This window comes from Stegodyphus dumicola, chromosome 1 (assembly GCF_044657685.1).
Source record: "Stegodyphus dumicola isolate Sdum_Otavi_A_Nest chromosome 1, ASM4465768v1".
NCBI lineage: Eukaryota > Metazoa > Arthropoda > Arachnida > Araneae > Eresidae > Stegodyphus > Stegodyphus dumicola.
In genome coordinates, this window is record NC_140768.1 from 127233451 (window position 1) to 127258334 (window position 24884).

A 24884-nucleotide genomic window follows, 5' to 3' on the forward strand; every position below is an offset into this window, starting at 1 on the left:
AGAGGGTAAACAGAGAAGCTTTTTCAGTTGGCATTACTATGGTCTCATATGGCTATTTTTGCTTTAACTCCTCAGTTTCTACAGAGGAAGATATGTTCTGTCTGTGAAAATTAACAGAAAACGAAAAAAGGAAGACAGAAAAATAAAACGATTTGACTGCAATATTGTACATTTTAATACAAAAAAATAACAGCAAGTTGGCGAACTCTAAAATATGTTAACGGAATTAATAATAACTTTTTTTAACCGAAATGACAAATAATAAGAATTAAGGAAACGTCTTTTTAAAATAGAAATTTAAAAAAGACTTTCCCCATTGTCCAACTTTTAAGTTGTTTTTAAAATGAGAATAAAGATAATATAGTTTTTTCGAAATTATTTAGATATAGCTAAGTGGTACAAATTAAATGTACTAAAGCTTAGAAGCGTTCACAATACTCTCCTTACAGCAATACACTTTATAGATTAATTTGCTAAAGATTAAATACATGTGTCAATAAAGTCATGTGCTTCTTGGAATCAATGAAAAATCTTTTTTATAGCCATATCAGTCGCATATTTGGGAGTGGTTATGTAAATTAAAAAATAGCCGAAATTCCTACGGTAAAGGATCAAGCATGGTCACGCAGAAGAATATGGTGAATATTTTATCATTCTGATGTGTTTCTGTTCAAGAAACTGAGCTGCCAAACTTTCTGAAAGAGAAGATGATGCATAATCATGGTAAAGCATGAGTTCCCTAATTTTGACTTCTTTAAAAATTTCTGGATGACACATAGTTATGAACCAGTTAGCTGTAACTGTTTCCTGTCCCTCTAATTTGATGCCATTCACCAATCCTTTATTTATGAAGAAAACGGTATGTATTACTTTTTTCACTGCTCGGCGTCTTTTCCTCATTGTCGATTTAAAGTCATATTTAAAAGCACATACTTTGTTTTCTTGATGTGTTGAAATGTCCAAAAATAAATAAATAAATAAATAAATAAATAATAAATAAATAAATAAATAAATAAAACGGTATGGATGCTTCATCCCCTACTTATGATTTTAGAAATCATGAGTTATTTACCATCATTAAGTAACTTTAATGTTTCTTTATTAATTCTGACACATTTCACGTTTAGGTGTTCTGTTAATTTACGGGGAACTTAACGAAAAATAAATTTTTTGATCTGCACTTCTTCATTAACAGTTTTATGTATAAATGCCGGTGCAATATTAAGTTCCTTCTGTACCAATTGGTGCGCTGATTATCATTGATTCATGTTTTGTACTCAAGAGGTGAAGCTCTGTCCCCACTTGACGTGATACGGTAAATCAAGAAATATGGTAAATCATCGCCATAAGTCGTGGTTATCTGCAGAGAACGAGCCGTGATCTTTGTGTTAAAAGTTCAGTTTAATAAAAGATTGTTTAAACCTCTGTAAATTTTTGTCATGCTATTTTAGGCATAGCGATAACTCTCTATCTGTCTAGTAATGTTATAGGACTGAAGTTTAAATATCAGATTAAGTGAAACGTTATAAGTGAATTAGAAAATGCACAATAAATGAAAACAATCTTGTAAACAAAAAATTTATAAAACTTCCTTTCGGAGGTCATCATTACTGTGTATTCGGGTATCTTAATGATTCTTTTTTCCCTGACAATTAATAATTCTCCACTTTTATTCCCCTTCCACAAACGTCCTTGAAAACCAGTTTTTGAAATTTACCGCACTGGGTTCAGAACTCATGAATGAATGTGCACGTTACTCACATTCTTTTATAAAATAGCCGTTAATGTTCAATATTTTGCTAATATCTTTATAAGATGGCTTTCGCTCCTCTTTTAATGGAAGGCTTAACGCCTGAAATGGAGAAAATAGCTAAAAAGGAACTTGGAGAGACCCCACTAGTCAAAAAGGAATCCCTAGAAAAAATCAAGAGGCTCATAGAAAGTAAGTATTAAAGCTTCAAGTGTATGTGATTCTAAAACGTAGCATTATTGTAGCATGTAGTCGTCGCGTTATTGATGAACATTCTCCGGTTCACAGATTTTTGTTTCCCAAATGTACACTCTCAGAATTTCTGAAATTGACTAATAATATATTTTATAAATAGCAACTAAACTGCCAGCATATATATATTTTTTAATGATTTATATACTTTTCTTTAACTTTTAATCATATCGAGTAAAAACCAACATATTTTTTAATAAATTTACGTACAAAAATACATTATACAGGAAATTTGCATTTCAGCATGATAAAATGCACTTGTATTGCATTATAATGCATATTACGTATACCTTTAAAAGTTTTAATTCAATAAGAAAAATTACATTTTTGCGTAAACCCCTTATGATTGTTTTCGTTTCTATTAAGTTACACTTAGAAAGAATCTCTATAATCATCATTTATTTTTTCATTCATTCTTTACTGTACCAAAAATCATAATAATTCTGAAGTACAAACGCTTTCTGCTTCAATAGCCATGTACTTTCAATTTTGCTTTTCATTTCGCCAGTACAATATAACCACTAATTACATTATTTATGACGTGAAAGTAAACCGTTTAGATATGAGCAGTGTGAAATTTAAAATTCCTCATAAAAATTATCTAAAAGCTTAGACTGTATTAAGAGACATAATATAATGGAATTCCTGCCGGTATTGAATAAGCTTTCTAAACTATGGTATATTTTGAGATTAAAATCCGAAAAAAGTGGAATAAATCCATAATAAAAGGACCGGTGCCTTTATGATGTCACTCTTCGGCCTGTAAGCCGTTCTATAATTTCGATTTCTCTTTGGTTTTTTTTTTTTTTTTTTTTTTTTTTTTTTGTCAAGTCGTTTGAAAAATATAAGCTTTTTATTTATTTATTTATTTATTTATTATTTTTTGCTAAAATCGGAATCAGTTTTGAAAACTTTAATAATAAAAATCTAATAATAAATAATAATAACTCATTGTTGATTTTTACAAGTTTTTTTTGTGCTCGGTGAAATGTAATGAAACATTATTATTGCGCTCAGTAATAAATAACTTACTAACACCATAGCGCTAAAGTTTTCTACTCTTACTTACCAGATAAAAAACACTGTCGCGAAGACGTGTAGTATTTTATACAGGAAGTGCAATTTAAGCTGTTTCGAAATCGAAAGTGTTTTTCTTACAATGCTTTTAGTGTTTTGGACAACCTGAGCATAGTTTTTATAAACAATTTCAGAAATTTATAAGTTACATCTTAAAATTACACTAGCTGCATTCAATAAAATGTCTATAAAATGTCACATTCTGCTGCTATGGGGCCGAAATACAGCTTTTACTTTTTTACTCAAGAACTTAAGACTTATAGTCTGCAGTTTATGTAGAACAGTGTAATGTACATTTTATGTAAGCACGTAATATAGGGCAATTTACGTTTTACACATAATTTGAGATACTTTATCTTGCGGCTTTTAATTTATTAATTTACACGTTAATTTAACTTAATTATTGAAATTTATATTCAAATAAGTTCGATATTTGCAGCTTTAAGTAGCTACCATATTTTAGGAATTTAGTACTTTCATCTTCAGAGGTTTTAAATAATATAAGACAAAAGGTTTTGGACAGTCATAGCTATATTTTATAACTACAATTACGAATGATGCATATAAATCATCAGTAAAGAAACTGCAACGAAGGAAGGAAAACAGGCACGGCTAATATATAATTATTTTCCAGATGATAAGCCAATCTAATATGAGACACAATACACATAGTTTTTTATTAGGAATCAAATTAGGTAAAGATTTGCAATAATCATGTTTTGAAAAATGCTCTTTATCACACAGTAATCAACAAATACAGGCATATGTCTTAAATATTTTAGAATAACTTCGACTCAACTAGCTGCGTTTTATACAAATTTCAAACGTCAAGCAGAATTCACTGTACTTCGGTAATGCCAAGCACTAGATAAGTAATAGTTTATTGGTAGCAGCATTTGTTCTTTACCATCTAACGTTTGTAAAATTATTATTTAAATTAGCCAGTTTTTATAACTTCGGTCTTCACTATAACTTTGTAGAGACATTAGGTATTTTTTGGAAGCAGGCAAGATGAAAAATGAGCAACCGCCTTCGCCGGGAATCGAACCGCGGACCTCTGGAATACCGGCCTAGTGTGCAGACCACCACACCACGAAGGCTCGCCAAGAAGGTGGGAGAAATATCTTATAACTTCTGCTTTCCGTTTCCTCTGCAGAATGCAAATGAAATAGCCAACATTTAAATTGAGGTTTTTGGATTTTAAGACAGAATTTGTTTCTGGCTTCGCGTGCAAGCTACGTGTTAATTTCCTGCAAGCTGTGATAGTTGTAATTATTTGGCTTTGCTTTCTATCGCTGCCGAAACTTTGGTTTTAACGCTCTGGTAGAATTACTGAGCCAGCTTATAGTAATATTTAATTGTGGAGTCTTTGACTATCGTTTCACGTGCGACTTATATTTGTTTGTTCTGTTGAGTTGCATCACCAAGAGCTGTGGCTGATATTTTAGCACAAGCGAGTGTGTTTATGTTCTAAATTTTGTTTCAGTAAAAAGGTTATTTAAACCTTCCTACTACCTTGTAGTTACTTCAGATATTCCTTATTCTTTATTACTCCTTCACCTTATTACTCCATAATGCAATGATCGAATTCCTCTTGAAATTCAGGGCTAATTTAGCCCAGCTGTTTCTTATTAAGCTGTTGTCAGTCTACGATGACAGCACAACTGTTCGAAAAAGTGTGTTTCAATGGCTTTAACATTTTTGTGCAGAGACTGCAGCATCCAAGACAAACATCTCCAATAGGAGCATTAACTGTCACAACTGGTTAAAATCTCATGAGTCTTAGAGGAGCTCGATGCTTCACCATGAGACAGCTCTTGGACTGCAGAGTTATGGAAAACGTATTTATGTTACCGCTATTTCAACGACTGGGATTTAGAAAAGTTGGTGTTCTTTGATTTGATACTGATCGAGGAATTAATTCTCAATTGCATGGATTTTAGAGAGAGGTGGGTTTTAAAGGGAAGATTTCGTGAGTTATAAACGAACCCCATGCGCAATGTGATCATGAATTAGTTTCCTTTAAGTTTCCTCTTTATGGACCCAAAACACCAAAGTAGACAGCTCTTACACTGATTGCTATAATTCATTTTACATATTTAAAGCATTTTTACCCCCTCTTCTGCAAGTATTCGTGGTGTAATAGGAAGCATACACCATGCGTATTCGAGAGGTCCGGACTTCAAATCCCACAGAGGGTACTGCACATTTTTCACGTCTTCAGCATCAAAAAGCTTAATGACTTACTTAATTCTTTCCGTAAACCCAGCTTCATTTGTTATTTGTTACAACTGCTACTGAAGTAGATAGAAGCATAGCAGTTTATTCTTAAAAGTAGCTATTTCTTCTTTCTGTAGAGGAACCTGATTTCTATCCTTGCATGGATGATAAATTCCTACTAATGTTTCTTCGAAACAAGAAGCACAACATCCAAAGAGCTTTCAAGGCATTGCGAAACTATTATATCTTCAAAGAAAAGTATTCAGGAGTTTATACGGATTTTTTACCTTCAGGAGTTAAGAACGTCATGGATGCGAACTGCTACTCGATGATGCCTCTTAGAGATGCAGGTGGTAGACTTGTAATCATAATTCGTCCAGGTAGGAAATACTGCTTCATATGACATTTATTCTTTATGTTACTCAAATGCCATGTAGCGAATAAATGAAAATGTTTAATGAAAAAATTAGTATAAATAAAAACATTTGAAAATTTATCGTCGACTGCGGTTTCATTGGACTACTCCGAAGTTGTCCAACGAAAGATGGCCAGATTCCAATAATATACAGAGGGTGTTCCCACATTTTTGTAACGATTTTGATTTTCTTCATGAATTTAAATTTGAATTTTAAAATATACTGCTCGACATTGAAAATGCAACACCAAGAAGGAATGGTCAGGAAGTGATGAAATTTGGAAAAAACACAGAGACAGCAAGCAGCAATAAGTGATCTTTATTTCAAAATGATAGTCAGAATACAGGGCGAGAACGGCGTTACGGCTCAGTAGGATGTAGGACCACCGCGGACAGCGATGCACGAAGAAACACGTCTAGGCATAGAGTCAATATGAGTGCGGATGGTGTCCTGAGAGATGGCTCTCCATTCCCTTTCAACCATTTGCCACAGTTTGTCTTTTGAACGAGGCAGGAGCAGAGTCTGCAAACGGTGCCCAATCACATCCCAGACATGTTCGATTGATGACTGGTCAGGAGAGCACGGTGGCCAGGGAAGCATCTGTATACCTTGCAGCGCATGTTGGCAGATATGAGCACTGTGTAGTCGGGCGTTATCCTGCTGAAAATGCTGAAAACTTTCATTAGGCAGCCTCTGAAGGTACGGGATTGCCACCGGCCGCAGTACATTATCCAAGTATCGTTGGGCCCTCATAGTGCCCTGAATACGAACTACAGGTGACCTGGAAATGTAGGCAATAGCGCCCCAAACCATTATGCCACGTTGCCGCGCGGTGGGGCGTTCCATAGTTACTGTCGGATTAGATCTGTCTCCACGTCGACGTCACACACGTATGCGGCGACTGTCACTGGATAAACAAAAGCGTGACTCATCTGAGAACACGACGTTTCGCCATTCTATCATCCACATCGCTCCAGTCCGGCATCATTCTAAACGTTGGCTTCTATGCTGTGGGGTCAATGGCAGTCTTCTTAACGGACGCCGTGAGTGCAGGCCACGTTCAACCAATCGACGGGAAATGGCTCTGGTCGACACAGCAACATCCAGAGTATCTTGCACATGCTTTAGAATCGCGGTACAAGTGACATGCGGGACTTTCACAGCTTGTCGGCGGATGCGTCGATCCACGCGTGCTGACGTCACTCTGGCTGCACCTGCACACCTCCTTCTTCCCCCATTTCCTTGTTCCAACCATGTTCGGCATAGCCGATGCACCGTGCTCGCATCCATGTGGATATCAGTTGCGATTTGACGTAAGGACCAACCCGCTCTTCTCAGTCCGATCACCATACCCCTCGTAAAATCGTCCATCGGCTGGAAGTGCCTTCGTTGACGGTGGCCTGGCATTCTCTTATTACGCGTATCCTTCGGGACAAAAACCAGCTTTCTTCGATAATTCGTCTAGCAGAAATAACGACACGAATATTGCCCATTCTGCACGTTCCTTTCCTTATATCTTACTTCACGTGCGTCAGAAAGCTGTGCATTTCACATCATTCGGCTATCTAAGTGACGTGCGTCTACTCTAAAATTTGCATAAATTTCTGACCACTCCTTCTTGGTGTTGCATTTTCAATGTCGAGCAATGTATAAACGTGACTGGAGTCCAATTGGAATAAGGTTTAATTAACATGTGCATCATTAAAAATATTCTTTTCTTTAAAAATGTTCCTGAAAAATAAACAATGAATCGAAGCCATCTTTGTTTTTGCGCTGTCTGAAGAGAAATACTTTTATTCAATTATTAGAAAAAGATGTAAAAAACATAGTTTTAATACCTCTTAACGTAAAATAAGTGACATAATTAAAACCCTTTAACTGTCATGCCCGAGATAATCTTGGGCACAGCACTGGTGTTCGAAAATGTAATTTTTTTTTTTTTTTTTTTTTTTTTTTTGAGTGCATCGTATTGTTATACCCGAATATATATCGGGAGACGTTTATTTCGGCTTCATCTCTTTGTCAAACCCGACTGTATCTCGGTAAAAGTTAATGTGCGCTCAGTTCAATAGATGACAGCACTTTACTGAAGATTTCAAAGGTTAGAGGTTATAAGTTCTTTGGTTCAAAGTGCATGGGATGTTTTTGTTGTAAAATGGCGTCCAGTTCTTTGAAACGTTATATAGATGATTTAGATACTTCAACCGAAGATGAAGAATGTGTGTTTGATGAGCAGTATTCATGATGCATCCATGATCAGCCTCAAAAATAAAAAAAAATGGAGATATACTCAAGCCGAAGATTGTTTCTAATTACAGTCTAACTATGGGTGGTGTAGATCGCTGTGATTAGGAAATATCCTTTCATCCAACAATCCGAAAACGTCAGAAAAATATTATAAAAAGATATTTTTACATTTACTGGACAAGGTACTCTGGAACTCACATTTGCTCTATAAAAATGTAGTTGGGAAACGTATTACATTTTTAGAATTTCGAATCCAAGTTGTAGAAGAGCTTTTACATAAATATGATTATGCAGCTTCTGGACAAAAGAATGTTGGCAGACGACCTACAATAGATAACCCTGCCCGTCTTACCGAACGACATTTTATATCCCATATTCCTCCTACTCCTGCGAAACGTGAGCCTACAAGACAGTGCAAAGTGTGTTGTTCGAAAAAGGATAAAAATGGGGAAAAGATAAGAAAGGAATCACGATTCTGGTGTAGTGATTGTGGAGTTGGTTTGTGCTTGGAAAAGTGTTTCCAGTTCACAAGACTGAATTACTGAACTACTAATAGGTATTCACTTATATTTATTTATTTTTTAGAAAATAATTAAATTTTTTCTTTTTTAGAAAATAATGCTCCACTAGAAGCGAACTTTACAACTGCCATGTTGAGTGGCAGCCGCTTCAAGCAAATATGCATTTTCTACAAAACTTTAAAAATTTTATTTATGTATTTCAAAATATCAATTTTTAACTACTTAAGTATATTTTATTTTGTACTAAACATTTGATTTTTTCAATAAAAAAATTTGACATTTTGTGTACCCAAATCATCAAAATAACTTGACAGTTAAAGGGTTAAAATGAAATAAAAGAAACATCAACGTTTATATCTGGCTGCGAAAAACGCAAAAAAGTACATACCCAGCAAAGGTATGTACAGCTCTTATTAAACCTAAAGTCAGTCGCATCTCGTGATTTAAAGAAAAATCCAGCGTCCCAAAACGCTATTGTAAAATCTTTAAACATCTTTGTAGGAACTGTTGAACAAAATTATAAAATCTGATTTAAAGGTAATCGAAAGAAAAAAGCATGATGTTTATCGCCTAACGCAGAAACATGTCTCAGCGTAAGACAGTGCAGATTGCAGCATGAAAATTAATTTCAAGATGAAAAATGGAAATATATATGTTATAATTGATGAGGCTTGGATATGCTCATCTGATTGCAATAAAAAAAGCCGACTTACTACAAAAAAAGAGGAGAAAAGTACTTAACATGTCGATTCAGAGAAAACAATGAAAGATTTTCTAAATGTTTTATGGTTATTACTGGGTTCTCTTAAAACGGAAAACTTAAGGAAAGTTTTAAAAAATATCAAACTAAATTTGGATTATTTTATTACTATCGAAAATATGTTTTAACACCTATTTTTAAAGCCGAAATTCCATCTCTTTATCCAAACAATCTTCACTATGTTAAGTTCAATCGGAATAAGTCTCCAAGCCATACCTCTAAATCTATTGCTCTATTTATTTAAAAAATGAGAATTGAAACCGGAATGAAAGCTATTCCCTTTAAATACATCTTACCCAAGTCCCCTTATGTGTTTCTTATGGATTACCGTACATTTAGACTTTTAAAACAAGCTTTTTATAAGTGGCATCTCAAAATATTGTATGAATACTGGAAGATTGTGAAGAAGGAGTGCAATAAAATCAACCTTGATGTTATAAGAAAAGGATATTTATCAATATGTAATATGATAGTTCAACAAAAGAGCTATCAGACCGAACATATTAGAAAATAAAATTCTGAGATTAATTTATATATAAAGCTTTGCAAAATCGTTACAAAAATGTGTAAAAACACTCTATATTGTTATTTATCTTTGCTTCTTAGAGTACTCTACCGAGAAACGAAGATTATCTCTTTAAGGAAATTAGTAATTATCGAATTTTAGAGACTTCACCGTTCTTGTCAAAGGGGTGTGAAACTTGTTCCAAACCTTCACCTCGTTTTTCTTCCCACAGCCAATAGTGATTTTACAAATGTTTGCTTATTTTTTCTAATTTTTACACTCACTACACAAAATTATTTATTTCAAATATGGTATTTAAGTGGCATTTAAAAGAATACTAAAATGAAAATATGACAATTTCGCGATAATTAAGTCAGTATGAATTATAGGACCTTTTTATGGATAATATTCATTTTTATGTCAGTACTTTTTAAACAATTTGATTCTTTTCTCTATTTCATCAGAAAACCTGTTTTAGATTGCAGCAAGTGTATATGTCATTTCTTCGATCTCGGGATCATTCCGGAGTTCTCCGGCTATAAGATTGTCGAAGCAAATGACAATCCAGGGAAAGCTAAATAAAGATAGACTGTTATGACGCATCTGAAATTTAGTACGCGGATTAAAACCTTAATTTATTTTAAGATTAAAGAAATGCGAATGCAGATATTATAGTGTCTGGACTATAATATCTGTATTCGCATCTCTTTTATTATCTCTGGCCCACCAGCGGCCGAGCGGTAAAGTCGCTGAACAGTGGTAGTTCGGTCCGAGGTTCGAATCCCCCAAACGGGCTGGGTGCATGGGCGTTTTCGTGGTTTTTCCCATGTGTTACGTGTATATGAGCCAGTTCCCCTTAGAAAGTCCTCCACGAAGGCATCCCTTCCCTTAGGCAGATAGCCCTCGTGTGCTTTGCCATAATTAAATACACCAACACCTTTTATTATCTCTGATTGTCAAGAGTTTAGAATCCTTAAGAACCTTCTGAAAAGATGATCTACTCAAGTAATACTAAAGCCAGAAAACAGCAGAAGTCACTTTCTTGTGACAGGGTCTAAAATTATGCAACGGTCCGAAACGAAAGAGCTAATAGGAAGATCATTTATGTTTAAAAAGAATTAGATTTTAATTATACAGAGGCTTTTCTCACATTTGTTAGACTATTTTCATTTTGTTTACAGAAATATTTTACCTAAAATTTTTATGTTTTAAATATTCCATTTGATATCTCTTATTCTTCACTATTTTTGTATACCGTAATTTCCAAAACAAAAAAGCCTTTTTTCAGTATCGAAGGAGGTATTTTATCCCATTTTCTCATGAACAGCTTCCAAAGACCAAGGAGGCTTGTATATCGGCGTTTGGCCAATTTACTTTTTAAAAGTCCAAAAGCACAAAAATCCGTTAGATACATCAGGAGATTTAGTAAGGATATTATGGATGGATGTGCTCTTGATGCATGTTTCTTGTTCCATTTTTTCCATGAAATTAACAGTAGATTTTGACGTGCGACTGGTTGCTTTGTCTTGATATAGTTCTACCGATTGATGGCGCTGTGGGTAAAGAGAATGTGTTTCATGTTTAAATACCGGGTATAAAATATGTTGCTTATAATATGTGGAATTCATCTGAACAGTTTTCTGCACTCTTTTGAATTTTCATTTATCGTTATGTCAAAAACCAGTGGCAATCATAAATCGCTTTCAGAAAGCTTTCTTTAGATTCTTTGAACCATGTTTTAACACCTTTATCATCTCGTTGATGAGAATAAATGGATCTCTCTTTATTGCGAACGCTTAAATACACCCAAGATTTCATCTATTATGACAACATTTTTTTCATTTTTGCCCGAAAAATTATTTCTCGTAGAGAATTCTGCAGCACATTCGGCTTTCGGCGATATATCCGAAGAAATCCGAAGCACATTACGTTTTTCCCACTTTTTAAGAGTCAAATCCGCACTAATCACTTTGTTTATAGTTGACACTGATCATTTTAATGATTATGCAACTCTTCTTTGATTTCGCAGATTATCTTTTAACATTAAAGTTTTTCCTTTGCAACATTCGAAACATACCATATTTTTCCTTGTATATGTAATTTGAACAATTTTTCTCCCTGAAGCTAAAATTTGACATTTTTTTCCCTTTCTCATTGATAATATTATCCATCGTTGTTTTAGATAACGAAACGTAATAGCTTTCATAGTATTTTTTAATAACTAATTGCGAGTATTTTTTCGGAACGAGCACAAACATTGATTTCCGTCCATTGTTGTTTTAAAAGCGTCATTTTGAATGAAAATAAAATTGTCAAATAGCAGACGATTATTTACACCTTAAAAAATATGGTCGAAATTAAAGAATGTTTTTCACGCAGGCAATCGTTTAATAGCAAAGCAAAATCGTCTAAAAAATGTTCGATCTTCTGTATTTGCCTCTGAATCGTTCACTTTTTAATTTTCAGCTTGCTGCTGCTTTCTTATAAATATCCTAGTACATTTGTTGTTTTTAATCTTTAAATTTTTATTTATTTTCTAGAGCAATTAAAACTATCTGTTACTTTAAATTTCCAGTTTACTAAGATAAATAACATTCTCTTTAACAGGTCAATGCCTAGACAAAGGAGTTACTATAGAAAATATATTTTCTGCAATTCTGATAGTTGGTACACTCGCTTACAGAATGGAAGCGTCTTCTGTGTGCGGTTGTGTGACCATTATCGACCTTAAAGGATTTAGTGCACAGCAGTTTTACTCGCTTGTGTCGCCAAAATTTATAATTTTCATATTTAACTGCATACAAGTGAGTAAAAATAAACTTTAAATATTAAAAACTACTTATTATATAGATTTTGCATCCGAACCAAACTCACTGAATTGTTTTCAGTGTTATTTATTTCCTTTGGGAGCATTTTCAGTTAATTATGCATTTTTAAATTCTCATTTTTTAAAATAAAAGCAACTGCTAATACGTATTTTAAAATCGAGAAAGAAGGAACAGAGATTAATAGAGTTGCGTAAATGGCAAGTACATCAGTGACGTTCTTATATATTATGGCATACCGAGAATTATTGAAATATGTTAATGATTTGTTCTGTTATTAGGACCGGATTCAAATATCACCAAAAACTGATAATCTGACGAAAAATTTCAAGCATAGAAATAATAGTGAAACTATTTACGATTAAATTCAAGAAAAATTTAATTACTGTTAAGTGAAGAAAAGAAAACCGAGGAAAAAAAATAACATGATAGATATTCGTAAAATTAGACATTTTTAATGTAAATTAAACAACTTGCCAAAGAAATTAGGAGAAAAAATCGATTGGCGAATTGAGATTAACATTGAGGCATGAAACTGCGGATGTTACTCGTATTTAAAAATGTTTAAAAACATTTTCGTTTAAGGACGCTGTTGCTGTCACATAAACTTTATTCAATAAAGATCTAATTGATTAGTATCGCGTTGACATTATAAAATATTTTCGATAATTTGTTTGCAATTGTCCTCAATAGACGCCGTCGTGACTTCACTCAATAACCATTTTTTTCTCATTTTAGCGCTGGCAACTCTAAAGAATCCATCGTAATAATTCCCATCTCTAATTAACAGATAATTTTTATATTCTTTCCTCGTACGCTTGATAAGTGTTTTATATTTTGCTGGTTTTCTTTTGTATTCAATTTTTTGCCCAATCTTCATATCTCTCAATCCTTTTATTTGTGTCCGTTTACGTGCCACTCTTACTTGTTACTTGTCTTCTCATTTTATCCAGTTCCAAATTCCACCAGGAAGTTCATTCCTCCCTCTCTTTCTTCCGCACACTCAGTTTTTTCCACATTTGTGTTATAATACGATTCTCAATATGTGAAACCACTTTGTTCAGTACCTCTTCATTTTTAGATTTCAGTATCTCATTTTCCATTTCCAATAAATCCTTTTTTCATATTTCGACTAAATCTCTTAATTCTATTTAATATTAGTAATTATAAATTTCTTACCACTTTCCACTTTCAACCCTAGTCCTGTTTCAATCAATATGTATCTGTGGTCTCAGAGAGATAATATAGAATATTCATATTAGAAAAAAATACAAAATATTCATATTAACTGAGTATTAAATCTTGGTGAACCCAAGACTAGATCCGTCGAACCTTCTTTCACTGAGGACAAAAATGTAGGTCTAGAAGCTGAGTCATCTACTAAAATCAAACCATTTTGTGCAATAAAATCGTCGGTTAAAACTCCCCTTGCATCTACAACAGGTGCCCCTCAGCTCAAATGTTTTGAATTAAAATCACCTATAACAATAAAACAATTTTCATCATCATATGTATCTAAAATCTCTTCCAATCTAAATAAATCTGTATTCAAGACCTCAGCAGGCGAGAAATAAACTGAAACGATACCAAACATTTTTTGCCACTATAGTATCCCCAATAACAACTACTCGAATATCAAATTCGGAATTGCAGACTACAATTGCGGGTGTCCCTATTTTTATCATTTCCATCAAAAAACTTTATATAAGATATTGTTACGTGTGTACAGGCTTGTAATAGATTGAATGTACAAAGAACCCAGGATAGCCTGATGAAATTTATTTTTCTAAAAGAACTCTTTATAGTTCGGAAACTTTTCAAAAATGTATTCGTACAACTCTTTTCAGTATAACAGAGCACAATCAGTAGTTACCACTTCAAACTACACTCATGTCCATAAATTAAGGATAATGCAAAGTCAGGCAAAGGAAGAGCTAGAAGCAAAACAAATTTGACTTATTTGTAAAGCTTATTTATTAAACAAAAGGTAAAGAGCAAAAAAAGATGCTATGTGTTTGATATTATTAAAAAAATTAGCGATATTTTCTCCCTGGAGCAAATTACATAAAAAAAAACCTATTTACAATAAAACAATATTACATGGTTGGTATGATTGTTAATACATTGTATGTGTCCCAGACGATGCAATACAGTCCGTACAACGCCTAGGCATGCTGAGTATCAAACTATCGATCTGATCTTGGGGGATATTACACCACTCAAAAAGCAATGCTCTCCGAAGTTCCAGTAGACATGTAGGAGGAGGTTGACGGGTTGCAACTCGTCGGCCAAGCATGTCCCATACGTGCTCTACTGGATTCAAGTCCCGTGAGAATGCTGGCCAGTCCATACGGGTGATATCCTCCGATTGAAGGCATTCGCTTACGATTTTTGCACGGTGAGGACGGCGTTGTCATCTATAAACACAAATTGTGCGCCCTTGGCGCCCCGAAACAAACGTCCATGTTGTTCCAGAATGACGTCCCGATAGATTTGGCTTGTCATGGTTCCAATTTGAACATGCAGGTCAGTTCTGGAACCCAGAATAATTCCACCCCAAACGAGCACTCCTGCACCACCGTAACGGTGTCGTTCAATAATGTTTTCTTGGTGGTAACGGGTACCTGGAACTCTCCATATGAACGTCCGGCGAGAATCACACTGCAAGCTTAACCTGGACTCGTCGGAAAACATGACACATGCCCACTGTTGCGGTGTCCACAATGCATGCTCTCTACTCCAGGCTAACCGCAGGCGACAGTGAGTTGCAGTAAGTGGAACGCATCTGACAGTCTACGAGCATATAGACCAATCTGCCCTAAGCGTTTGTACACGGTCTGCCTTGAAATTGTCGTACCAGTGGCTGAAGAGAGCTGACGAGACAGGTCTGAGGCTGTGCTCCGCCTGTTTCTTTTGGCAGTAACTGCCAAATACCGGTCCTCATTCGGCGTTGTAACTCTGAGGCGACCTGTGCTGTAACCTCTACTCACATTAATATCATCTTGGAATCGTTGCCAAAGCCTGGAGATGACACTCTGGGCAATTCCAAGTTCATCTGATACTTCCAGTTGGGTACGCCCATATTACAGACGACCGATAATTCTACCACGTAAAAAATCATCCAAAAGCGTTCTTTGTGTCATAACTATTCGGTTATTGCAGTGAAATGCTTATAAAGCGCCTGCGAACAATTTTGCTTCTTTGCCTGTATTTCTTATATATCACCCTCTTACACTCTCGTCATTGTAACGTACCATCGGTGTCATCTGGTTACTTCCTGAAGTTTGCATATGATTCTTGAAGATGTGTGTATTGATTTTACAGGTGATATATTTATTTTAGAGTTCGATTTCCGCGCGACTCCAAATTATCCTTAATTTATGGACATGAGAGTAATAAGAACTTCAAACACAGCGCAATACAAAGTGCATCTCAACTCTGTACTGAATTGAAACTGACATTGTTTCTATATAGTTTTCCCTAGACCGCCGAGAAATTTCCAGTACCTTAGCTTTCTCGAAGTTGCTGGAAGGCATATACAGTTACAGTTTAATAAAGGCTGGATACAGTTATACAGGTATCAGACAAATTACAATCATACAGGGACTAGACAAAAATGTCACCAAATGGTCGACAAGTTTCGTGACTTTTGGCGATTTCTCGTAAAATTTGGTGACAAAATTCATTGCCACAACAATCGCCAGCTTGGCACTATAAATGTTAAATAGATTTGCTCCTGTAACCTTATTCTTACGGCTAAGCATCACTCTCTTGAGGCGTTTAATGTTACATTATACAAGAATTCAGATATTTATTGCAGTTTTATTACTATTGAATAACCAGCTTACTTAAGTATTACTACGCTAGATATTATTTTGAGTTTATATTGATTGTAACTTCTTATTACATTTGAGGATGCTGTAATCAATTGTTCAATATATCATAATAATAATACACTCAAGTATATATAGTAATGCATACAATTTCATGCTTAAGCATCCACTCAATTCATTATGAAAATTTTAGCTTTACAAATTCATTATATTAGATTTTAACTTAATTTATGCAGGTCCTACTTTAAGTTAACTTAAGTACTCCCTAACTTAAATCATGCAGTTCCTACTATACATTATTTATTAAAATTATATACATGTCATATTTTTAATGTGTATTCGTGGTGGCTGACTGGAAAGACGAACAGATGATGCCGACACGAATGAATTTTGAAGAAGTCCTAATCTTTGTTTCCACGCATACAAAATCATCTCAGTAGATATTTATCCAATAATAATGAATTGTAATAATTTCTTATGTACACAAGTTGACACAGGCGACTTAGGTTGTCATATAACATGGAAGTTCTTGAATTTGGGAGAACACATGAGTTTAGGGAAAGAACACCAAATTTAGAATAGTTAATTTTGATGTTGCCAATTATTTTTACAGCAGTTATCATATTTTGCTGTATATTACATATATTCGATAACAAAATTTCAAAAACAATATGTAAAAATGATGGTACTTTGCTTTTACCTTTTTCTTTCCCCATTTAGGACTGCCTGCCTTATCGAATGAGGGAAATACACATTGTAAATGAATCAGCTTTTTTCAATGTCTTCTATAACATCATAAAATTTGCTATACCAAAGAAGCTGAGAGATAGGGTGAGTGTTTTTCTTTCAAGATACTGTTGCTTTAACTCTTAGAAGTTTACATTTAATCATTTTGTTAGGAATCTTAAGTGAAATCATTGTTTAAGGGTAATATTTACGTCAGCGAAATAGAGAATTTATTGCTGCTTTTTATACCAGGTTTATAAAATACTTTATAATTTTTACCAAACTTCATGCAGTCACATTAGAAAATATATTTCTTCTAAGTAAATATGAAAATTTAATATAGAAAAAAGCAAGAGGAGGAAAGAAAAAGACACAGGAATGTTAAATGTAAAATTAGGCCAAAAAATTCACAAGCTTACAGATTTTTGTGAAAATCTCTCTCAATTTCGACGGAAAGCGACGTTGGGAAAGAGAAAGCATTTTATGCAAATTCGGCGAAATGAAAAATTCAGGTATTAAGAAAGATCAAATTAATAGATCAGGCCAAATACGACTACTGCACCGTTTATCGAATAAAACTGAAATGAAAAAGAGGAAAAAAATCATGCTTGGAATTTTGAATTCTGCGATAATTTGGAATTAATTAATTTATGGGATTAAATAAAGTTCAATTCATTTAAATTGGGTTGGAATTAATGTAATTAATTAAATTCAATAAATTATTGTGAACGTGGAATGCGTTAAAAAAGATCCAATTTTCAATTAAAGAGTGTTTTTGAACACTTTAGCGGAGCTAAGTTTGTAATCATGGTTAAAGAACCAACTAACTATAAATGACTACTCACAATTTTTTTTTATTTCTGATTTCCTAACATAGAGTGTATGTTCTTAAATGAGACGTTTAAGCGCTTTCTTCATTTGGACGATATGTGTCAAGCCACACTGGAAACACATTTTCCCCCAATAATTAAAATTAAATGCAGAATACTTGAAGAATTCACATATAGGTGTGAAAATGGCTTTTTTGTCGAGAATCCGAGCAATGTTGCAAATGAAAAAAGACAAAATTAGATGACAGCAAGAATGTTATGGCTGATTCTAACAGAAAAATGCTTTTGTAAAACTGTTAATTTTTCAAATTCTCGATTAGTTATTATGGAGGACATTCTTACAATTAACAATTGACTTTACGTAATTTAGTTCCTAAAGGAACTAAATTACGTCGATGAACCGACGATTAAAATGCGAAGCCCTTTTTCTTAATCAGCAGAATGGTAATATTTGGCATAAGGAAGAAGGCAGATGGGAAATCCAAGTTAAGAAATCAAATTTATGATGAGTATTTAGAACATCAAGAGGAATACGCAATTTAATTTTAGATCTGATCTGAAAATCTCTTTCAGTCGTATATATAAGAGATAATTCTCCTTTATCGTCATTAAAAAATAAAAAATTACCTTCGATGCAAAGAAAGTCTTAAATAATTTAACTCAAAGTTGTGCATATGAACGTCACCATGTACTGGAAAGAGAGGGTTACCCATAATCAGAGTAATTTCTAAAATTAGAAGTGCAAGAGCCCTATGAAAGGCAGTCGTAAAGATAAATGAGATTCAATAAAATAAAACAACAAATAAAGAATAATAAAAATTGAGTAAAATGTAAATAAATAAATAAAAAATTGCTAAATTAAATTACTGAGTATTACTTACTTGAGCCCTGCCAATAATTAATTTTTCAGATGTACGATATTAATAACAAAATCTTTATTATCAGAGATCTGAATTTCAAAATTTTGAGGTAGTAATGATATTTAAAATGATTTTCTGACCAAATAATTAATTTACCTCATTCAGCGATGGAGATTTTGATATTGTATTAAAATATAAATTTTTCTGCATTTATTTAAGTGCAGTAAATGAGAAATTTGGGAGTTTCATTTTATATTATTAGCTGTTCCGAAGTATATTTTATGATGATACAAGTTTTAATTGCAAAACTATTTCTGCTTTTTTTTTAGTTTCATATGCATGGAAAGAACATTGAAGCTCTCCACAAGCATTTTTCTCCGGAAATACTCCCTGAGGAACTGGGAGGGAAAGCAGGCCCCGTCGACAGCACAGTATTTTACAACAATGCACTGAGACTGGAATCTTTTGCCAAAGAGATGATTGAATGTGGATTTCGAAGAACGCGTTCAGTGAACTCTGGATGACCAATTGAAAAAATTATTGTTTTTTTTTAAAAATTTAGTTTAATTACAGATTTATGCAACGAATAAGAAATTTACAACTATACATTTTGTTAAAAAATATTTTATTTTTCAACCACCTGAGCTAGTTCAAAAAATGACAAAACTAATACTTACTCGCACAGACTTTACTGTTTGTTATCTAAAACAATATACGAACTTACTTTTCCCAGGTCCTCTCACTATGGCGTGATTTTTGTTATGAAATGGTTAGCATTAATTGTTACCAAATTACCAGTTGGATTCAACGCTAGTGCGATCTGTGTATATTTCATAAATTATAGCTTGGGAAAAAATCAACACCTATCGAGGACAAAAGAAGCATCTTGCATGCTGACATACTGTCACCTAAAATGAACAAGAGGTAGTGTATCATGGTACTGAAATATCGTCTTAAGATGTTAAACACCAAACTTCTTTGTGTGCTGTCAGTTCTCGTCTATAATCTGCTACACTAAAACAGGCCCTTTAAGGCCGTTTCCAGCTGCCCATTTGCGATCTAACTCCTGTTGTCATCCCGCGCAACATTCGTTTTCTCCTCTTATTTGACAAAGTACTTCAAGTTAATCTTCCTTCACGTGCTTTCATGAAGCGAAACACAAAACGGAAATTTTAAGAGTCAAATCCGAAGCCGGGGGGGGGAAGCTTGAAGTACAGACGAATTCACGATATAAAAGCAGCAGACGAGACTATTTTTAACGAAATGATATTTCACTACTTCTGTGGGTTTTTTTCTATTACACTGCGAAAGCAAATTTTAGTACTTACTAGATGCTTGAGGGAATTCCTTAAACATCTGACAGGTACAGACAGAAGTGGTTGACACACCAGAAATTCACCATGGTCGTACAGGCATTGTCCTGCCTAGCCAACTGTGCTGTTACATCCCAATTTTGAGAGAGAACACCTAGGGCGCGGTCCGAGTGTCTTCCACCACTCTTCTTCTAACATCAACTTCTCGAGAAGATGTGAGGCTCGCCTTATATTTTGAGTGCCTCTTGTCGCACAGACACTATACTTTACAAACATCCATGCCTTTTCCGGGAAAAGAACTCAGGCCCATCCGCAGGGCAATCAACATCATTTACCGATATACCGGGTGAACTGTTTAAGAGCCTGGCAGCGTGTTAAGTTCAAAAACTGCATTTTACCTTCGAAATGAAATAGGGGATGAAGAAAGAAAGAGAGAAACCTTGTCTCTCAAGTTCGTTTGGCTATGTGAGCTGGAAGCGCTCCTACAAAAGGAAGCGCAAGTATTGGCAAGGAAGAGTCATGTCTGTTAGTGAGAAGGTGTCAATCGCTTTATGAGTTGCCAGCATATCAGAAGTTTGGAAGACATACATGATCCAAATTCAGTTTAAGAATGTCGTGTTTTGCTGATTCGTTATATTGAGTTCTCTGACAATGCAAAGTAGTTAAGAAAGGAAGGAAGTTGTCTCAGGTATCATGTATGGCAATTTTGGTGTCCATAACAGTTTACTCTTTTCAGTAATTAGGAATGTGTGCTGCAAAAGACCGAACAGATTTGTCGTCAATAAAACTTCATGTGAAAAACATGAATGTAAATTTACAAATATATATATATAGTGTTGAGTGTGTAATAAATTGAATGCACACTCCGATGATAGGTTAGTAAAATGTATTTTTATCAAATGAAACATTTCAAAGTTCTGGATTTTTCCACAGAAATACTTGTACAGGTGTTCACAGAATGCAATCAGTAGTTGCGCTTGAAACTGCTAAAAACGTTAAACACAATAGCAACACAAAGCGCACCTAAATCGAAAGCTTACCCGGAGATATCTCAATTCACGCTGAACTGAAAACTCGCAACAATAATAAATAAATAAACTGAGAGCAGATGCTCTTTCTCCGACCTTCTATAGCTTTCATCCGGCAGCCAAAATCTTTCTAGTACTTTCTGTTTCTCAAAATTATTGGAAGGTAACATGAATGTCGAATTACGGTTGCAGCTATTAATAGTGATCAATTACACTCATTCAGTTACAATACTTATTACGGTGATAGAGGGACCGGACAAAAATAGCGCCAAATGGTCACTTTTTTTTTTTGCAACTTTTGGCCATTTCTAGCCACATTTGGTGACAAAATAAGTTGTCAAAATCGTTGCCAGCTTGGCGATATCTCGCCAACCGAGGTACCCGTTTACTTAAAGTTAAATGCACTTGCCCCTGCATTCTTACTTTTCCGGCTCATAGCTCGTCTCTTTAGATTTTCCATGTTACATTGTACAAAAGAAATACAACAATTTTGCTTATAATTCCACTAAAATTACCTATCTAAATACAAAATTCGTGACATTGCCCCCTTCCCAAGGACTGCAAATCCCGTGCAATACAGTCCCTGGACAGGAAGCCATCATCGGACCTGTGCGCATTCAGTATATTACGACCCATATGCAAGCAACAATTTTGGTGTCAGAAGTGGGATTCTTGAAGTTTAGAAACCAGGTCAAAGATGCATGATCTGTACACAGTAGGAATTTTCTGCTGTAGAGATACTGATGGAAGTGTTCTATGGCTTTAACTATGGCAAGCAACTCTTTCCTGGTGATACAATAATTCCTCTGCGGTTTAGATAGACTCTTACTCCACTATGCTACGACACGTTCTTGACCATTTATTTCCTGGGAAAAAATAGCACCAACACTCTCATTGCTCACATCTGTGTCAAGAATAAATTGTTTGTCGAGCTGAGGATACCACAGGATTAGAACAGATGTTGAAGCTGCCTTCAGGTTGTTAATTAAATGCATCCTCACATTATTTTGTCCACTAGAATTTTTGCGTGCTCTCTGTCAGCTTATGAAAGATATTTTACATACTTTACAAATACTTTACAAATCTCCTGTAGTAGATGCAAACGCCCAGGAAACTTCTCCGCTGATGTACATTCTCAAATACAGACATTTAGAATTCTCGGATAGAATCCAAGACAGCATGTTTAGACTGTTATTCTCTATTCTGGGTGAGGTTAGCAATTTGTGATTATGCAATTAATCTGCCAAGATATTACTTGAAATGACTTAAAAGGCAGATTTAAAAGAAAACAATTATAAGCAAAATACCGGATCATTGAAGATCATGAAAGTTGGAAAAATAATCAATTAAAGATAATAAAACATCTGAATAACTTGCATTTTACGACAATTAATTAGTCATAAATTAATTCCTGAAACCAAACTCAGATTGCAGTGTGAAACTGTCAATTTTTTAAAATAAAATTTTAAAAGACTTTTAAAGTTTAAATTTTTTATATTTAAAAGGATTTTAAAAAATTGCAATCTAAACTTCATACGCTAATCCCACTTTAACGCCTAACCCAGTTTTAAGCAAAGCAGTCGTCTCTTGCAACGTCTTTACTTGTTCTGTCCTTTCCAAAAACACTTATCATAACTTGTAGAATTATTCTGTCACGAAAAACACCTTCCTTTCCAAAACGCACGAAAGAGAGGCAAATTTCCATTGATTTGCATGTGGCCACATTACAAAAAAAAAAAAAAAAAGTTCCACTGAATTTAGTGCACTATGTAATTATATTTGATTACGGCAGAAGTGAGTTTCCTTCAAAGTTTACTATGGCGTGTTTTCTACTCTTATCGTCTATTGCGTATGATAGGCTAAATCTGTAAGATTAATTGGCGAATCTTTTGCTAAAAATTTCATGTTTGACCGAACATAAACTAGAGGTGATTTTTAATGATCTAATTTATAAGACATAACATTCGATCTTTTTCCTGAGAAACAAGAAATATTCTTTAACTGATGTGGAGGTTAAATATCAAACAAACAAAAATAGAAGCGCAGAGGATATTCTAAAATAAATACAGCTTGAAACTGGCTGAGGAGCAAATGATTTAAGCAAATTTTTTGTTTTCGCCACACAATCGCAGTAAGATTAAGTGTAGACGATGTTGCAGAGCAATATATCTTATCTATGTAAAAGGCAGTGCACTCGCATTGTTTCATTATTCGTAACTGAAAGTAGTAACATTTAAAAGAGGAACTCATCGTCGATTTCTGAAAATATTGCTAAAACTTTCCATTTAAATACTGACTGCAGAATATCCGAAAACATTATCTGAGCACGTACTATCGTAACCGTTCAGTTGGAGGTTTCAAATTTCCACAGATGTAGACTTGTCGAAGAATGTTGCCTTGCGGAGAAAGCATACTGGAGACTATCGGAGAATGTTATCTTGCGGATGCATATTGGAGATATACACTTGTCTAAGAATGTTATCGTAGGGAGAAAACATATTAGAGAGTATAGGAGTACTTCTAGAGCAGTGGTTCTCAGCCTTTCTTGCCTCATGCACCTCTTTCACCGTTGATAGATGATATCCCTCCTCCTTTCTAAAATTCAAAAAATGCATATACCTTTATTTAAATTATTTTAATGCGTTTATTAAATTAAAGAAGAAAAAATATTTTAAAAACGTTGATAAATAACAAAAACTTGACTAAAAGTAGTTTTTTTTTTTTCCCATTTATCAATTAAAACTAAATCTTTAATAGGTAAATAAATACTAATTCAGAAGTCAAACAACAAAATTCAGCGTTATATTTACAAAATTAATAAATGTCTGACAGCACTCCCCCTAACTGAAACTAGAAAATCATCTTCACCGATTCAGAACGCCTGATAGAGAAAACAGTTATATCGTCTTGTTATCGAAAAGGTGTGGTGTGGTGTATTTAATTATGGCAAAGCACACTAGGGCTATCTGCCTAAGGGGAGGGATGCCTTTCGTGGAGGACTTTCTAAGGGAAACTGGCTCGTATACACGTTACACATGGGGAAAACCACGAAAATGCCCATGCAGCCAGCCCGTTCGCGGGATTCGAACCTCGGACCGAATTTGAGGTTCGAATCCCGCGAACGGGCTGGCTGCATGGGCATTTTCGTGGTTTTCCCCATGTGTAACGGTTTCAAATTTCCACAGATGTAGACTTGTCGAAGAATGTTGCCTTGCGGAGAAAGCATACTGGAGACTATCGGAGAATGTTATCTTGCGGATGCATATTGGAGATATACACTTGTCTAAGAATGTTATCGTAGGGAGAAAACATATTAGAGAGTATAGGAGTACTTCTAGAGCAGTGGTTCTCAGCCTTTCTTGCCTCATGCACCTCTTTCACCGTTGATAGATGATATCCCTCCTCCTTTCTAAAATTCAAAAAATGCATATACCTTTATTTAAATTATTTTAATGCGTTTATTAAATTAAAGAAGAAAAAATATTTTAAAAACGTTGATAAATAACAAAAACTTGACTAAAAGTAGTTTTTTTTTTTCCCATTTATCAATTAAAACTAAATCTTTAATAGGTAAATAAATACTAATTCAGAAGTCAAACAACAAAATTCAGCGTTATATTTACAAAATTAATAAATGTCTGACAGCACTCCCCCTAACTGAAACTAGAAAATCATCTTCACCGATTCAGAACGCCTGATAGAGAAAACAGTTATATCGTCT

General features: G+C 34.3%; 1 protein-coding gene across 1 annotated transcript; it reads left to right on the top strand.

Annotated features, from left to right (window-relative positions):
• The first annotated feature begins 1188 nt into the window (after positions 1-1188).
• LOC118182022 (alpha-tocopherol transfer protein-like) lies at positions 1189-22880 on the top strand. The gene is made up of 5 exons (XM_035351285.2): positions 1189-1942; positions 5437-5679; positions 12356-12552; positions 17127-17237; positions 19152-22880. The coding sequence occupies exons 1-5, from the start codon at positions 1816-1818 to the stop codon at positions 19344-19346; spliced, it is 873 nt and encodes a 290-aa protein (XP_035207176.1). The 5' UTR covers positions 1189-1815; the 3' UTR covers positions 19347-22880.
• The last annotated feature ends 2004 nt before the right edge of the window (positions 22881-24884 follow it).

What these genes read in the sequence shown, in the direction of transcription:
- LOC118182022 (XM_035351285.2), top strand. Translation starts at nt 1,816, where the DNA reads ATGGCTTTCGCTCCTCTTTTAATGGAAGGCTTAACGCCTGAAATGGAG. An exon ending in TGTAATCATAATTCGTCCAG is followed by an intron (nt 5,680 to 12,355) that starts GTAGGAAATACT and finishes TCTCTTTAACAG; the next exon opens with GTCAATGCCTAGACAAAGGA. An exon ending in TCATATTTAACTGCATACAA is followed by an intron (nt 12,553 to 17,126) that starts GTGAGTAAAAAT and finishes TTCCCCATTTAG; the next exon opens with GACTGCCTGCCTTATCGAAT.